This window comes from Furipterus horrens, unplaced genomic scaffold (genome assembly GCF_987537825.1).
Source record: "Furipterus horrens unplaced genomic scaffold, mFurHor1.1.pri manual_scaffold_15, whole genome shotgun sequence".
In the NCBI taxonomy this organism is placed as follows: domain Eukaryota; kingdom Metazoa; phylum Chordata; class Mammalia; order Chiroptera; family Furipteridae; genus Furipterus; species Furipterus horrens.
This window is the reverse complement of record NW_028327185.1, coordinates 20,958,790-20,974,675: the sequence shown is the minus strand read 5'-3', so window position 1 is coordinate 20,974,675 and position 15,886 is coordinate 20,958,790. Positions and strand designations below refer to the sequence as shown.

At 50.2% G+C, this 15,886-nt stretch overlaps 1 protein-coding gene across 2 annotated transcripts in view; it reads right to left on the bottom strand.

Moving 5' to 3' along the window:
- Positions 1-3,692: 3,692 nt before the first annotated feature.
- Positions 3,693-15,886, bottom strand: part of SLC35F3 (solute carrier family 35 member F3) — a 265,334-nt gene continuing 253,140 nt past the window's right edge. For both annotated transcript variants that reach the window (XM_090263400.1, XM_090263401.1), the window contains 4 exons: positions 10,054-10,179; positions 8,495-8,687; positions 7,622-7,711; positions 3,693-5,149 (listed from right to left, as the gene is read on the bottom strand). In XM_090263400.1, coding sequence (XP_090119526.1) covers positions 4,920-5,149; positions 7,622-7,711; positions 8,495-8,687; positions 10,054-10,179 — 639 coding nt within the window. In that variant the 3' untranslated portion in view covers positions 3,693-4,919. The remainder of the gene's footprint in view (positions 5,150-7,621; positions 7,712-8,494; positions 8,688-10,053; positions 10,180-15,886) is intronic.

Here is a 15,886-nt window from a genome sequence, read left to right as displayed (position 1 = left end):
TGTTTGCATAGCTGACTAGGAAGAAAGCCTAGCTGCCCTATGTCCCACTCTCTCGGGGCATTCTAGGTGGCTCGTGGACTGGTCAGTTAAGAGAATTCCGGTTAATAAATTAATGGACTCAGTGGATGGCCCCTACCAGAGACGCCTTTCTGGAGACGGTGGGCTGTGCCTCAGAAGAGCGACCCCACCGGTGCTGTCCAATGACCCAGGTGGTAAACTCAGAGCTGTAGACCTGTCCCCAAAGTGGATCTAAGACACCTTTTCCTACTCCCCACTCAGGGTACCTGGTATACACTGAACCGTACGTCACTGACCCATCCCAATGGCTGCTAAGCCTTCTCAGTGCTGTAGAGCTGAAACTGTACTGCATATTCAATTTAAGTGGTAGAGCCTTAAAAGTACCGCCCCACACCAAAACATCACCGGTGATGGAGAAATCACTTTAGTTTTTAGTATTAAATATTTAGAAGAATTCCCAGATTAACATATGAGTGAAAGACTATTTGGTGAAGATGAAAGGGTAAGTACGTATATAGACTCCTGAACATGGAGAAAATTTAGAATTGATTTTTCATCACAAGTGACATGTAAAATAACCAAGAAACAGCCTAAAAGAGTCTGACGATCCCCAATGGTTGAATTGTTTGGAAATATGTAGTGTTTCCTGCAAACATATATTATTCATTCTAATGTTAATAAAATCAACTGTATAGCATACACTTCCGAGTTCCCATAAGTTAAAAGAGTTTCTGTTTTTAGTTCTCACTTTTCTCATGCTGACTTTTCACTGGCGATCCACAGGGACCCCTGTCTGCCTGGGAGCGAAAGTGCCCTCTGTATGGATTCTTCTCTGTGTTGCTGCCTGCTGGATTGATCCGGTCACATTTCTGTATTGAAAGCAGCCCGCCCTCAATTCCATTAGCTAATTGAGCACGGTGCCTGTGGGTTATCCCTGATAGGGACCCAGGGCCAGCCCACTCCACCTGCCCGACGTGTGCTCTTCATAAAATATTTAGACAGATGTCCGCCGCCTGCGCCCTCCTGGAGCCCCATCATGGTGCCGAGTGATGGAGGAACACCTTTCAGTGGGCTGTTTGCCATGCATGCCTCTTAAACATGGTCAGTTTATGTGTCAGTCAGAGGAAGGTGGGCATCGGAAAGAATTATCCATGATTTGGGCTCTGCCTAGCTCTCCAGCCTCATGTTCTGCCATAGATACTGATGGACGCACACCTGTATGCACTGTTTATGTGTCTATATATGTCTTCACCTGTGTCTGCCTTTCTATCTTAGGTACTTGGGCCCCAAACTCCAAACAGCATAAGGAGTAACCTCAAAGGCCTACAGAGCCCAGGTAAGGAAAGAAAATGACCCAAATCCACTGCAAACACACCTGCAAATACCTGTGAACGGGGTGGCCGATGGCCATGTCCACAACGGGGGTCAGCTGATTTTTGCTTGTGAAATGCAGGCCTAATTTTCTGGAAGCTTCTTTCAAGAGAAATCATTCAAGAAACATCGGAAATCCATATTTTTATGTGACATCTCCCAATCTAAAAATGTTGGTTCAAATGCCTTTAAAATGCAGTAAATGAAGAGAATGCAAATTGTGCAGCCACTATGGAAAACAGTATACAGGTTCCTTACAAAATGAAAAATAGCCCTGACTGATGTGGCTCAATTGATTGAGCCAGCCTGTGAACCAAAGGGTTGCCAGGTCGATTCCCAGTCAGGGCACATGACTAGGTTGCACGTCAGGTCCCCAGTTGGGGGCGTGTGAGAGGCAACCACACAGTGATGTTTCTCTCCCTCTCTTTCTCCTTTCCCCTCTCTCTAAAATTAAATAAATAAAATAAAATAAAAATAGAACTACCATATGATTTAGTAATTCCACTTCTGGGCATGTCCGAAAGAAACAAAATCAGTATCTTGAAGAGATACCTGCACCCCCATGTTCATAATAGCTAAGACATGGAAGCAACTTACATGTTTATCGACGGATGAATGTTCTTTATCAGAACATGTGGTAAATATATAATAGAATATTATTCAGCCATGAAAAAGAATAAAATCTTGCCATTTGCAACAACCTGGATGGACCTTGAGGGCACTATAAGTGAACTAAGTTAGAGAAAGACAAATACCATAGGGTCTTAGTTATGGTGGAATCTAAGCCAAATTCATAGATAAACAGAAAGTGGGAGTCAGGGGTGGGAAATGGGTGAAGGTCGTTAAAAGGCACAAACTTCTAATTATAAGCGATAGGATATAATATGCAACACGGTAACTATCATTAACAATAACTGTGTTGTGTATTGGAAAGTTGCTAAGAGAATATATATTGAGGTTCTCATCACACAAAAAACTAACTATGTGAGGTGACAGAGGTTAACTAAACTTATTGTGATCATTTTGCAACATACATACAAATCATTATGTTTACACCTTAAACTGATACAACATTATATTTCATTATATCCCAGTAAAACGAGAAAAAAGAAACTCCTCTAATAAATCATATGTTAACATGCAATCCAATAAAAATACTACATGTTACCTATGTATACAGAAGACAACTTGCATGCCACCAAGTCTCAACTCTTGGCTTACCATTTCTTATTTTTGTACATAATATTGACATGGTGTGAATATACCACGTTGTTGATGCATTCATCCCTTGATGGACCCTCGGGCCGCTTTCACCTATTGGCTACTGTGAGCAAAGCGCTGTGATCGTAGGGATGCAAGTATCTCTGAGTCCCTGCTTTCCACTCTTTTTGGTCTTCATAGATTCTTAAGCCCAGTGGGTGAGGTAAATCTGCTTCAATGTAGGGTTTCCCAACTTTTCATGTTATGGCTTACACAAGATATGTTTGCTTGGCTCTGTGGGGTAACTGGACGGGTTTGGAGCCCAGAGAGAGTTGCAGATGACTTGTCCAGTGTCCTACTGCCCCCTAGCACCCACACTGGGCTCACTGGGCAGGGAGTGCCCTGCTCTGGATGGCTTGGCTCTCCTGGTTCTGACCCCATGTAGCAAGGGGTGTGTGGCGTGTAGATGCTCTAGGTGTGGGTGGTAGGACATGTCCTAGAGAGACTTGTCATCTCTCTGCTCACAGTCCCTCTTAGCGAACCCAGCCCTTTGCAGCTGTAGAATGAGAGACATTGGACCTCACAGCCCCCGCCCCAGCTGCTCGGAACAGCAGGGGAGACATGATCAAAGCCAGTAAATCACATTCTCTGTGGGGCTAGATTAGGTTAGGATGCCCAGAGTGGAAGTTGGGTGTGGAAGCCGAGTTGGAGGACCTTGTGAGTTTAGGGACTCAGGCTGCCACTCCAGGCAGCTATGAGAGACCAATGCCTGCTGAGCTGCGGAGCGTTTGTGAAGGAAAAGAGAGCCTGTTTAGGGCCCAGAGCTGAGCGCAGGCCCCTGGAGGAGACAGGACATGGAGTGGGGGGTGGAGGGGCGGGAGTGGAAGGAAACGCTGCCTCAAAACTTACTTTCTATGATGCCTGGCTGACTGTTCTGCATTTCACTCTTGTGAAAGTCAAATCTGTCTTTACAGTAAGATTTTTCTTCCCTTGGGGTGGATGGGTGGCTTGAGACTGCTGGGAGGAAGTGTAAGGCAAACAAGAAAGTCAGGACCAGTGTAGCAGGAGCGTAACCACGTGGCCAACAAGACAGTGCTAAATAATTCTTTTTAAATAGTTTATTCATCTGTTTGGCCAAACAGGTAATGGAAACAGAATAGTAATTTGCTAAAAACTTCAGGTCATGAATGCCCCTTGCCCCTTTGAAACGAAAGACTCCATGGTTACAGAGTGCACCTTTGGGTTATGACAACATCTCAAAATAAGGTTTCCATTTCATATGTAACAATGTAAACTTCAAAAATAGTAAACTCTAACCCCCTTGTCCCTCTTTACAGATCTATCACAGATAGAATTTTCTGGCAGAGCTAAATTGTGTAAGTAAACAGCCCGGTGCTTCAAAGTGTCATAAAAAGATGTACAGGTTCCATAAAGAATTTTTCGGTCTTGGTCATGAAGTAAAAGCAACCCAGCAGTCACCTCCTGCGGAGCCTGCCTTGTACGCGCATCGAACACCGAGAACCACATTCCATTACACTGGCCTCTGCTTTGTCCCTTTTGTACACACACACATAATATATAGTCTTACTCGTTTTTAAAGATTTCTACATCTAAATTATAAGACGGCGCCAGTGACTTATAATGTCACCTTGCTTCACATAGGTAAAGACGAAAATTCTGTAGAAGGCACTGTAATTTCTCTGGCGTGACCTTACACAGACACGTGAGAGCAAGCAGGTGGGGGCTCGGATTATCTGCCCCCTGACGTCACCTGGCTCAGGCCTGTCCCCCTGCAACTGCCCGCCCACTAGTCATAGAGACGGTGTCTGATATCCACTCTCCTTTGCTGCATCCCCTCTTCACACCCATCTATCCACCCAAATGAACTTAGTTATCATTTGGTTCATTGAGATCCCTTAAAATTAAGAGTACAGCTCTGGTATTAAAAAATATAATATATGACCTACCATAGCTGAAAAGTAATCACAGTGTGCAATGTAATTTTCGGTGGCTAAGGTTCGAAACGTTCGCCCTGCCTCGTCAGGAATGCCGGTTGTCTGAAACAACCTGGGCAAGGACAACTTCAGCCTGCTTTACATTCATTGAAAAAGAGCAGAGGTTCTCCTGTGTTCTCTCGTGTTGAATTGGTGCCTTAAGTGGAAGGTCTGATGTGAACAAGAGCAAGCAAATTGGACATGCCAATAAATACCGCGTAACTTACCGAGGTTACCAAAACTGTACAGGTATGTACACCTTACCAACTGAGGTTCCGTCAGGAACAGACCTCCACATCGAGAGCGGCAGCGTCCCCAGAGGGCTAGAAACTGTCCTCAGCGGGCCAAGGAGGGGCCGCCTCTTCTCTTGCTCTGCGGCCCCGAACCCGGGTCGCCGCCCTCCGCAGTCTCCTCCTTCTTCCGCACCTTGAGGCGGGTGAGCAGCTGGATCAAGCACACGTCCCACTCCTCCGGCAGCAGCAGCAGAAGGAAGCCCAGGCCGATGATGATGATGGCGATGACCCGGACCCCGTTGAAGGCGATCGTACTGGTGTAGTGATCCACCACTGCAGGGACGGAGAAGGCGGTGACCCGGCGGCCAGTGGGAGGGGCCTCGGGCCAAGTCGGCTCTTTCGGGACAGGTGGGGCCGCCTCCTGCACCTCCCCCTCCACTCCCTCGGGTGGGAGGCCTCATACTTGCGCTCGGGTCCCCACTGACCTGAGAGCAGACATTGGTTTGCTATGACACGCACGGGGTGGGGCAAAAGTAGGTTTACCGCTGTTCGTCCGCAAAGTAATACAACAGTAAATAATAAGACAGGAATAAACTCTGTTTCACGTACCACAGCTGTAAGCCTATCTTTGCCCCACCCTGTATGCGCCAGAGCTTGATTATGGCCACCGCTGGTGGCAGATAATGAAAATGTGATAGTTTCTTATTTATTTTTAAGATTTTATTTATTTACTTTTAGAGAGAGGGGAAGGAGGGAGAAAGAGAGAGAAACGTCAATGTGTGGTGGCCTCTCCCACGCCCCCAACCGGCGACGTGGCCTGCAATCCAGCAGGTGCCCCGACTGGGAATCGAACAGAAGACACGTTGGTTTGCAGCCTGGTGCTCAGTCCACTGAGCCACACCAGCCACGGCATGACAGTGTCTCTATACTTTTGGTACTTTTCATACTTTCTACAACAACACACTTTATTCTTGTCACTTAAGAGCATTAGTTCACCATATATGCTCCTCTAAGTGTTCTGAAGACCAAATTTGAACTGGGTTTGTGAAGATAATGAGTGTAACTATTCAGTCCACCCCAGGACACTGTGAGTGTGAGGCCCGAATGCCACCTGTGTCACTGCCGACGCGGCTCATGGCTCATTCTGGATTCGCATCAGGCGAGGGAACAAAATGAGAAACAGGTTCATGTCATGTCACTTAATAAAAATCCAGACCATCATTTTCTTCATAGCCAAGGGGTCAACGCATGTAAATGCCAAGGGTTTCTTTCTCCCCTCCCCTCCCCTCCGCCCCCCTCCCCTTTTTCCTTTTTCCTTCCTTCCTCTCTCCCTCCCTCCCTTCCTTCCTAAACCAGAGAGAGGAAATTGGGAGCCGCCTTCTAACACCAGACTGCTTTTTTCTTACATCACTTGGCGAGAGAGGGTTTGCTTTCTTCACACTGTGCAGGTTCTGGAAACCGACTGGCCAGACAGCTGTCCACCTGGTCTCCACAGCTGGGGGTGGGGGGTGGGGTCTACCGCTGCCCAGTTTAAGGCCAGTTGTCATCCCGCCCCCTGTCCCTCTACTTCCTGCCACCTTGACTCTCACCTTGTCTAGAAGGTAGGCCAAAAAAGACTAAGAGGAGTAAAAGTTAAACCTGAAAAAAACTTTGTGAGATTAAAGTGGCTCTTTTATCCTGCTGTAATTGAGAAATACTTTACTTTTTGATATTGGGAGAAAATTCTGTAATTCAGCAGGTGGAGATGGTCAACCAGCACATCGCCTGAGATGCAGAGGTGACAGAGGTCAGGGAGTGGCCAAAAGCCGAGCGCTCACTGGCCCTGCCTGACCTGTCAGATAATAACAGGCACCTTTGCTTCTGTCCTCAACTGCTTCCTACACACCTTAGTAACCTCTTCTGTTGCAGGTAAATAATAATAAGTGATTCTGATTTCTCTTTGAAACATCTGGCTGTAGGATGTGGTCACAGTGAGCTTCTGTATGAGAGCTGCCTGGAATTTACCAGCATATTCAACAGGTAAGTGTTTGCCACTCCCTGGGAGGCTAACCTCTAATGGCCTGCAAGTTGCGAGGGGGCATTCCAGAAATGGTTTTGGGGGGACCTGGGCCAGGGCCCTGGGGCGAGTACTCAGGTAGAAGCAATTCAAACTCCTGCCTGGCTGAGCAACACTATACAGGGAGGTCAGGTGAGGCAGGGGGATTCCAGGAAGAAAATCCTAAATTCATTCCAGCATGAGGCAGGGAAAGGGAGGAGGTGAGTGGCAGGTGATGGCAGGTCTTTGGAAGAGTTACCAGCTGGATGCGTGACGAGTCCCCATGGGAAACAGAGGCCCTGACCTGCCGGGAAGGGGTCTCTCCCTCTCCTCCAGGACGGGGAGAGTGAGGTTCATGCTCTTCAGTTCACACAGACACCTCGGCGTCACATCTGCCACACCCTGAGCGAGCTTTCTCCCCTAGGAAGTCACTTACAAACAGTGACATTTATTCTGCCACAATTTTTTTCTACACTTATTATTATTTATGATAGTCATCTCTGATCCCCACACCATTTAGAATCAAGATGGCTTTAGACTTTCAGTATCTCATGTGGTAAGTGAAAAATCAATCCATTATAAAGAAAATACTGCATCTTTAATAAACATCAACATTTTACCTAAGTGCCTTCTTTCTGTACAGAAGGTTAGATACACACACCAGGCACAGCAGGAAACTATGTGAGCATGTGTGCATGTGGGGGCATGTCTGTGCTAGTGAGTGTGTGTATGTCTGTTCAAAGCAGATACAGAAAGCCATGCAGAGTTACCTGCATTCACAGGGACACTGAGGACAATTCCAAGAGACATCAGAGTGGGATACGTAACAGCAATTCCAAAATTTAATATGATATTGAATGCTGAAATAAGGAAAAAGAAACGGGTGTTACTTGTGACTGGCCCTGGCTTCCCCTCGTCCGTGGTCTGTCCAACCCCAGCTCCTCTGCCCACTGCCCTTTGTTCCGACTCAGTGAACTCAGGTTCCTGCAAGGGCTCTGGGACTTGGGGATTAAGGACAAACATCCTGACCACTCAGCTCCCTGAGCTCTGAAGAAGGGAAGAGGAAGTTGGAAAAGGGAACTAGTGAGAAGGCTCTAGTCAGGACTCTGGGCTGGCTGTGTGAACAGTTGCTCTGGGAGGTGCATTTTTAGATGGAAATCTCCTGTTTGCTTGTCTGCCTAGCACCAACCTTTTATCAAGTAACGATGACGATGACTGCTAATGATGCTAACTGATAATATTTATTGAACGCTGACTGTGGCATCAGTCCTGGAACTGATGTTCTATCATGATGCTCTAGAGCTCGGCAGGTACCACCCACCGGCTCCGTCCCAGCCCACAAGGAGTGCGCTGTCAGCGGCAGACAGGGTGCAGCCCATGGGGCTGTTAGTTCACCACCCAGAGCAGCGGGGACCACAGGGAGCTCGGCAGCCACTATGGTTCTGGAATTAGAATCCAGGGTCATTGTCACCAGGGCTTCACTCTGTGAAACGTGAGGACCTTGAACAGCATAGGGGGGGTGAGGGCAGGAGGACACTGATTTCCTCCCTCAGGGCCATGCAGCCACAGGTGCCCCGGGAGCTGCTTGGATCCTGCCCTACGGTCCCTGCTACTGGGAGGGCTGGCGGCTGAGCGCCACTTACTCAACAGGAGGACTGCGAATCCGCAGAGGTGTCCCCAGGGAATGTCAGCGAAGGGGCTCCAGTACTCCACCTTGGTAAAGTAGAGGATGATGGGGATGCAGGTGATGAAGAGGAGGTTAAACACCCCCAGGACGGACAAGAATAAGGCGGCCTCCCCGAACTTCGCACTGCCCAGGAGGAGCTTGAACAGAACCTGCGGAGCAAGCAGAGGTGGGGGGTGAAGGCGCCACCTGGCCACAGGTGAAGCAGTGCCTGGGCTGGACCATGGCGGGGACAGCCCCTGACGAGTAAACCTGCCTACCGGGCCTTCAGAGACAGGCCGGTCACCTGACCGATGCTTGCTGTGCCCACAGCAAACCTCAGTGACATCACTGTGGAGAGCTGCTCTCCGGCACCTTCAGGAATCAGGGGGCTCTCATTTGTTGGCATTCTATTCACGACAGCGAACCCCAGCTTCAGAGCATCTAAAGATGAGGCAGCCACACACATGAGGGCACACCCCCTCACCACACACATGACACCCCCTCTCACCACAAACATGAAGACACACCCTCTCAGCTGCACACAGGGCACACCCCTCTCAGCCACACACACGAGGACACACCCCCTCACCACACACATGAGGACACAGCCCCGGTCACACACGAAGGCACACCCTGTCAGCCACACACATGAGGGCACACCCCAACTGTCTCCCAACTCACTGCAGCACAGTTTGAAAACTGCTGACCCCCCAAAACAGGGCTCCGGCCATGCAGACATTGTCTGTAAGTGCAAGATGGACAGAGATCACAGCTTGGGGCGCAGCCCCGCCCCCTCCCACACATGGCATGGGTTTCAGTGGAGGGCACCTGTCCATGTGCTGTCCATGAAAGAAGGACAGGGACAGGGACAGAGGTGACTGGAGTGGCCGGAAGCCAGACCTGGTCTAGCCCTGTGTTTTCTGAGCTCGTGGTCTGATCGGAGTCTGCATTTTTGTCCCTCCTTTTCCCCTGCTTCTTCCTTTTTCAGTCTTTTCATGTCTCTCTGGGTATTTATGGGTCTATGTGCAGGAAGCACAGGAAGGGAGTACACTGTGTTCAGCCCTCCACCCCCGGCCCCCTCTGGACACAACACCCACCAGATACTGAAATCTGCATGTCCAATCTGGCGGGAAATTACCTTACTGAACACCGAGCCGGCCATTTGGCGTCCCTGACCCTTCTCAGTCCTCACGGAACAACGACGTTACTAATCTCACTATGAAGACCCACTGTCAACACCAATTTACCCCAAACGCTGCAAATGTTCGGCCACTGATGGAAAGGTCTGGAGAGCTCAAGCCCAGGGCGGCTGCGAGCCCCGGCGGAGTCTCAGCCTGCTCACTGCACTGCGAGAAGAGCTCGGCACAGGCGCGTCACAGGAGCCCAACGACCTGGGCAGGCCACGCCCACCCCGCGGACAGGCCACGCCCACTCGCGGACAGGCCACGCCCACCCACGGGCAGGTCGCGCCCACCAAGGCCGGCCACGCCCACCCTGCGACCCCGTTGCTGAAGCTCCGCGGCCGCGGTGCCTTACCTTGTAGAGGGCGGACGTGGACGCGGAGCCCACCACCAGCGCTATGCCGATGACAGAGTGGCTGTGGAAGCCGTCCGCGTAGGTCATCATCACGATCCCAGCGATGGCGAGGATGGCGGCCACAATCTGGACGGGAGGAAGGAGATGGCGGTCAGGGAAGTGGCGGGGAACCGGCCGGGCCGCCTAAGTGCCAAGGAAATCGAAGTCTTCATGAGAGTCCAGTGACTGAGGGGAGAGTGGGGTCTCCTTTCCCGTCCTTTGGGGAGCAGCAAGCAAAGGCTGCCCCCCGCCCCGTCGAAATGTTTGTTCCTTCTCAGATGCGGACAAAGCCTGGCTCGGTCAAAGAACCCGAAACAGCTGGCCGCAAGCAGGGCGCCGTGGTTATCAGCATCCCGCAGTGGCCGGTCGCCCTGATTCCGGGAAACTTGAGGAGGAGGCCGCCATAATCCCAGCGACAGTTACTTGGTCATGACAGGGCCTGGCAGACAGTCCCTGGACAGCACCTGGCCATCACCTCCTATGATCCTGCTTTTCTGTGTTTCCCACCTCGACAGTGGGGGCACAGAGAGGACCGCACCGCGTGGCCCCAGTTCACACGCCAGCAGCAGGGTCTTCTGACACCTGCCTGTCAGGGCCACAGACGGTGTCCCAACCCTAGAGTTGGTGTTTCTTTTCTTAGCAGCAGCAGGTGCCTCCCCCACAGCTTCCCTCAACCCTGGTCTTCTGGATACAGACCTCTCAGGTTGAATGGGGGCGCAGGGAGAGGCACACGTTCCCATGTGCAAAGTCAAGTCGTCGAAATGCACACGGGATAAGCCCCTGGGATAGTTTCCCCGAGGAAAGATGCAGTAGCTCGGAACGGAAGCCAAGTTCTAATGGGGGGGGGGGGGTGTCACAGAGCTCCATCAGTGTCGCTTGGAGGAGTGGGGACCGAGGGCAGAACAGACGTGTGCATGCAAGTTTCAACTTCTGGATTTACGGAGTGTTACATCCCTCCACAGATCATTCATAATTGACCTCGGCCATCTCTAACAACATCAATTAGCTGACATTTACTGCGTGGTCTTGGGATAAGTGTTTTCTATGCATTTCCTTTTTTACCCTCAGAATAGGTATTTTCATTGCATTTTGATGACATGAAAACAGGTTCAGAGAGGTTAAGGAACTTGCCCAAAGTCACAGAGCAGGTGTGTAGAGAGCAGGGGGACAAATTTCAGGTCTTTCTGATTGCAAAGTCAGTGTTTGTATATATAAAGAGGAAAGTAGGACTCACATAGTAAGTAAGCCACTGCCGACTGTACTCTGAGATTTGAAGTTTCCTTTGTGGTTGAAATGTCAAATTGTTGGGTTAGTGAAGGTAACATAGTTGAGCCTCAGACAGTGTCTGAGTTATATACTCATTCTAGTGTGCCCCTCCTGCCATATTCTCATGCAATGACCTCAACGCCCATAACACAGGCTCCTGAGAGAGTGGTTACCCTCCACTCGAGACGCACCCTAGTCTGTCTGCTGTTCTTTTGGGCTTAGTAGTGTTAGCCAGCAGCATTCTTCTGCTTCACATGTTTCATGTATTTCATGTTCAAATGCCACATGCACTGTGTACAACTCCTCATTATGAGGAAGAAACAGATAGCGAGTCAATAGCAATTTTTCCCCAAGAGGACAAGGGCAAGTGAAAAAGCAGCCTGGCAGTGGCGGGGGGTGGGGGGGTGGGCAGGGGGCTGGGGGGAGGGTTCTGCTCCAGAAGACCAGGTTGTGCAAAGATGCAGCTCGGAGCCATTCAACCTCCTTGGCATCAATGGTTGACAGAGACAAAAGGAATTGGAAAAAGGAAGGAGAGAGAGAGAGAGGGAAGAAAGGAGCTAAGTGTCAAGAAGACTTGGTGCATCTCCGAAGGAACCTGAGTTGTTTCAACTTCAGGCCGAAGTTTGGGGAACTTTTTCCTGAAGTCTTACGAGGCAGACTCCCAGCCTCCTCCTCCTTCTTCTCTGCTAAACAACAAACAGATGAAAGCTTCACCTGAGCCAGGCTCTGCCAGAGAGCTAAGGGAAAGGGCAGAAATACAGAACGTGGTGGCTACCAGCCTTCTGGTCAACATGTGGGGAGCCCTGTCCCCGGGAGTCCATTCTGACAGGTGGCACTAGGAGACCGTGATCCCCTCATCTGTGCCTTGGGTCAGAGGGTCCCAGCATAGTCACAGGGTCGACTGTGGGGCACCTGCTCTCTGGGCATCAGCTTGACATTCCTTTGCAGGTTCTAGTCTATCCTTAAAAAGTAAGCACACATTGTACATTTTGTGCCGTAACATGTCGGGGTGCTGGCCCTAAGCTGACCTCTCTAGGAAGGCCAGTCACACTGGTCCTGTGGTCCCACGTGGCCTTCACCTTCTACAGTGGGGCGACCCTGAGTCTGAGGATGAAATAAAGATAACTGAGTTTCCCTAATACCCAAGCTTCTCCTTTCTCACACGTTCCTGTTGCCCCCAGCCCTACCCCCTTGTATCCCACTGAACAGTCCTCAAACAAGGACTCAGGGATCCAAACTGATGGGGACCAAGAGGGATGAGAGCCATCATCTCGCTTCAGCTGGGGAAACGTTAGCTGGAGAAGAGACAGAAACATATGCATGGGAGACACTGAAGCTGACATATGGCCTCAGGAGGGTGGGGCTCCGCTGTCATTCCCTGCCCAACCCCAGGCTGGGCTCCAGCGCCCCAGTAACTCACTGACCCACTGATCCCCATGGCCATGCTCCCCTATCAGAGGTCAGGCTGTGGGGGAAGGGAAACCAGGCCTGAACCTGAGCCCCAGGGAGGGAATGAGGCGGCTGGGCGGCTCTCAGTGAGGCCAGGGCACCTCCCTGACTAGCACCACTCCCTGCTCTTGCTGAACATGTGACAGGCTACACGAGCATTTCCGATCTGTATAGTTCTGGAGAATGAAAAAGGGAAAGAATAGACTAATTTTTAAATATACTTCTTCCAACACTTTCCCTCCTGACTCCTGGACTATTCTTACGGCCTCAAATAATAATTAGCATTTGGGGAGACTTTGGGGATCCTCCAGTGCATCCCTCTTACATTGCAGACGGGAAAGGGGCCGGGCTGTGGCCCCAGGGCTTTCCCAGGCTCTGTGTCCTCCTGTGCTGTGCTCAGGTGGCAGCAGACCATGTCCCAACAGAAGGGAGTCAGGGTCAATCTGGAGTCACCATTCCAGGAGGGCACCAGTGAAACACTGAACATCAACTGGAATCTGACTGAGATCGAAGTGGTCGTGGAGAAAGTCCCCATGTGGATGATCTTCGCTGGTCTCCTTGCTCCTTCGTCAGAGCCTCCTGGGTGGAAAGCCTGCGCTGTACTGGATGGTTAGGAACAGCCTCTGAACAGCCAGGCAATCCCATCTTCTCTTTACCCTGAGGTGTGGGTTGGGCTGGGCTCACCCATCATCTTGTTCTTCATCCAGCTGCTGACCATAGCTGGGTGCCCCAGACTCGCAATTGCTCTCACTCTATGGCTGCTTTCTCTACACAAAACTGCCTCCTTCAAGGTCATGGGCAACCAAAGAATTGTCTGATCCACCTAACCCCTCTAACTGAGACAAAGATAACATGTACTGAGTTTTATGGGCCAGGCATGCATCATCTTAATCTCACAGCTGCTGTAGAAGATGAGTACTAATATTCTACTTTGAAATGAGGTCACTAAGGCTCAGAGATGTTAAGTAACTTGCTCCAGGTCCAACAGCGTGTGAGAGTGGAACCAAGACCCAAACTTGACTCTAGACTGGGGCATGCCCATTGCATCAGAATCCCTGCGTCCAAAAAGCCAGGAAACGTGAAAAGAACCTGTAAGTTCAGAGTCACAGGACGGCTTGGGCCAGTGTGGGCTCCTTTCGACAGTCACCTTCGTGGCCATATGTGGCCAGGCTCGCCCAGCATTAGAAGACACATTCGCTTCTTTCTCTTCTGTCTGCATGACCTGGACCTGTTCATATTCCCCAGGAACGGCAGCCCTCGTGAGCTGAGTAACTGTCTTAATAACCGAGTCCTCTCTGCAGTCAGCTCCGCAAACCTGGGGCTCCGGCTCCTTTAGGTCTGGGTGCTTCAGGGTTGTATGTGCAGACTTCCAGGACAGGGACAGTGTCAGTTCTATCCAGTCCTTGGAGCTGACCCAGTGGAAGGTGCTAGCTAGCCCAGTATCTGACAGAAGTCTAAGAGAACCTGTGCGACAGGTAGATACTATCTTAGGCGAACACCTCCCCCTGCTTATCAAGGGGAAACACGCTGGTGTCTCACAGATTTTGCTAGCTCTCTGAATTCTTGAAGGTGAGAGGAGGAAAACCCACCATGACTTAGAGCAGGGCGCTCGTAGATGACAGGTCACATCCTTCTAAGAGGAGTGATGATTGTTAGAGACCAAAGTTTCATCACCAGGGCTGGCTCCCCAGATCCTTGCTCCAGCCTGGGCTGGTGCCAAGGCTTCAATCCAACATGTTGATCAGTATTCAGTGGTCAGCACAGACCAAGCTGACCAAGTGGCCACGATGTCTAGACTGGATCAGTGCAGGGACATAAGGGAAACCCCCTTAGACACAAATAGCAACAAAGAAAAGATCTGATGGGCCACGTTGTTCTCTGTGCATCTAGCAAGGTTTCAAATATTTTCACTTCTCCTTCTCTTGACCACAAAACACCTCTGTCTTCTTGTGCTCACATGCAGAATAAATCTTACATCATATCTTCCCAGGAACAGGGTCTCATTTGGAATTTGCTTTGCACTTCAGAGTCACACCAGAAAGTCCCATGAATTCCCTTGGCTCTTTGCATCAAAATAAAGTCAGAGCATGCGAGTTGGTGGCAACAGTCCCCAGGCCACCCATGTCTTCAGTTGCCAGCCAGGAAGGCTGTCTGAATTACTGCTGGAATTACCTGCATCCTTTGGGAAGATGTATCAGATCATTTATTTGCTGAAAGCTTTTTTGGGTGGCAGCACAGTGAGTTTTTAATTCCCAAATTAACACCAAGCGTCAAAACAAAATCTCCCCCTACTGCAAGCTAAAAATACTGCCCAGCAGTTGACTCACATCCCCAGTGCTGTTCGAGTTAGCAAGTGGGCAGGAATCTGCCATTAGGGTGATGTCATTATTCCCAGGACAATGAGTGAAGGACACAATAGGGCCTGAGAGCCAGCATGGTTCGCTCTAATGAAACTGCCCATGCAGAGGGCTCTGTGCTCGGCCTGCATGGTCTCAGGGGCAGGAAGGAGTGACAGATGCTCTGACCACAAGGGAACTAACGAGCAGTGGCCCAGTCCTTTCTGTCCTTGTTTGCGGCAAGATGGTGACAGGGCAATAGCAGCTCCTGGCCACTAGAGGGAGACAGGCAGAAGCCACCAGGATTCGGTCAAGACTAAATGTCACCTTGTCCTTTTTTTCAGGGCGGGTCCCCCTATATTTCAGCTGATATTTGATCTGCATTTACCATATTTCATACAACTGTGATAAGATTGGACTAATCTAAATTTGATTAGACTCCAATGGAATTTACTAAGTCTTGGTTGTAACAACAGAAGGTAACTCAAGGGATGTTATTTTACTTCCCCTTGGTCTGTCCTTCCATGGTTTGGAATTAGCACAAGTGTGCTGGGTCCACTCTATCTCTGTGCGTGCTCCAGACCAAGGGCCTGCCAAGACTGCATGCGCGTGGCCTGCGGAGGACGCTGAGACTTGTGGATCTGTTCTGTGTGGACAGCGATGGTGTCAGCGGAGAGCGAGGGCTGAGCACACAGAGGGGGAGCACATCCCCACCCCAGGCTGGGTCCCCGACTGGCACACAC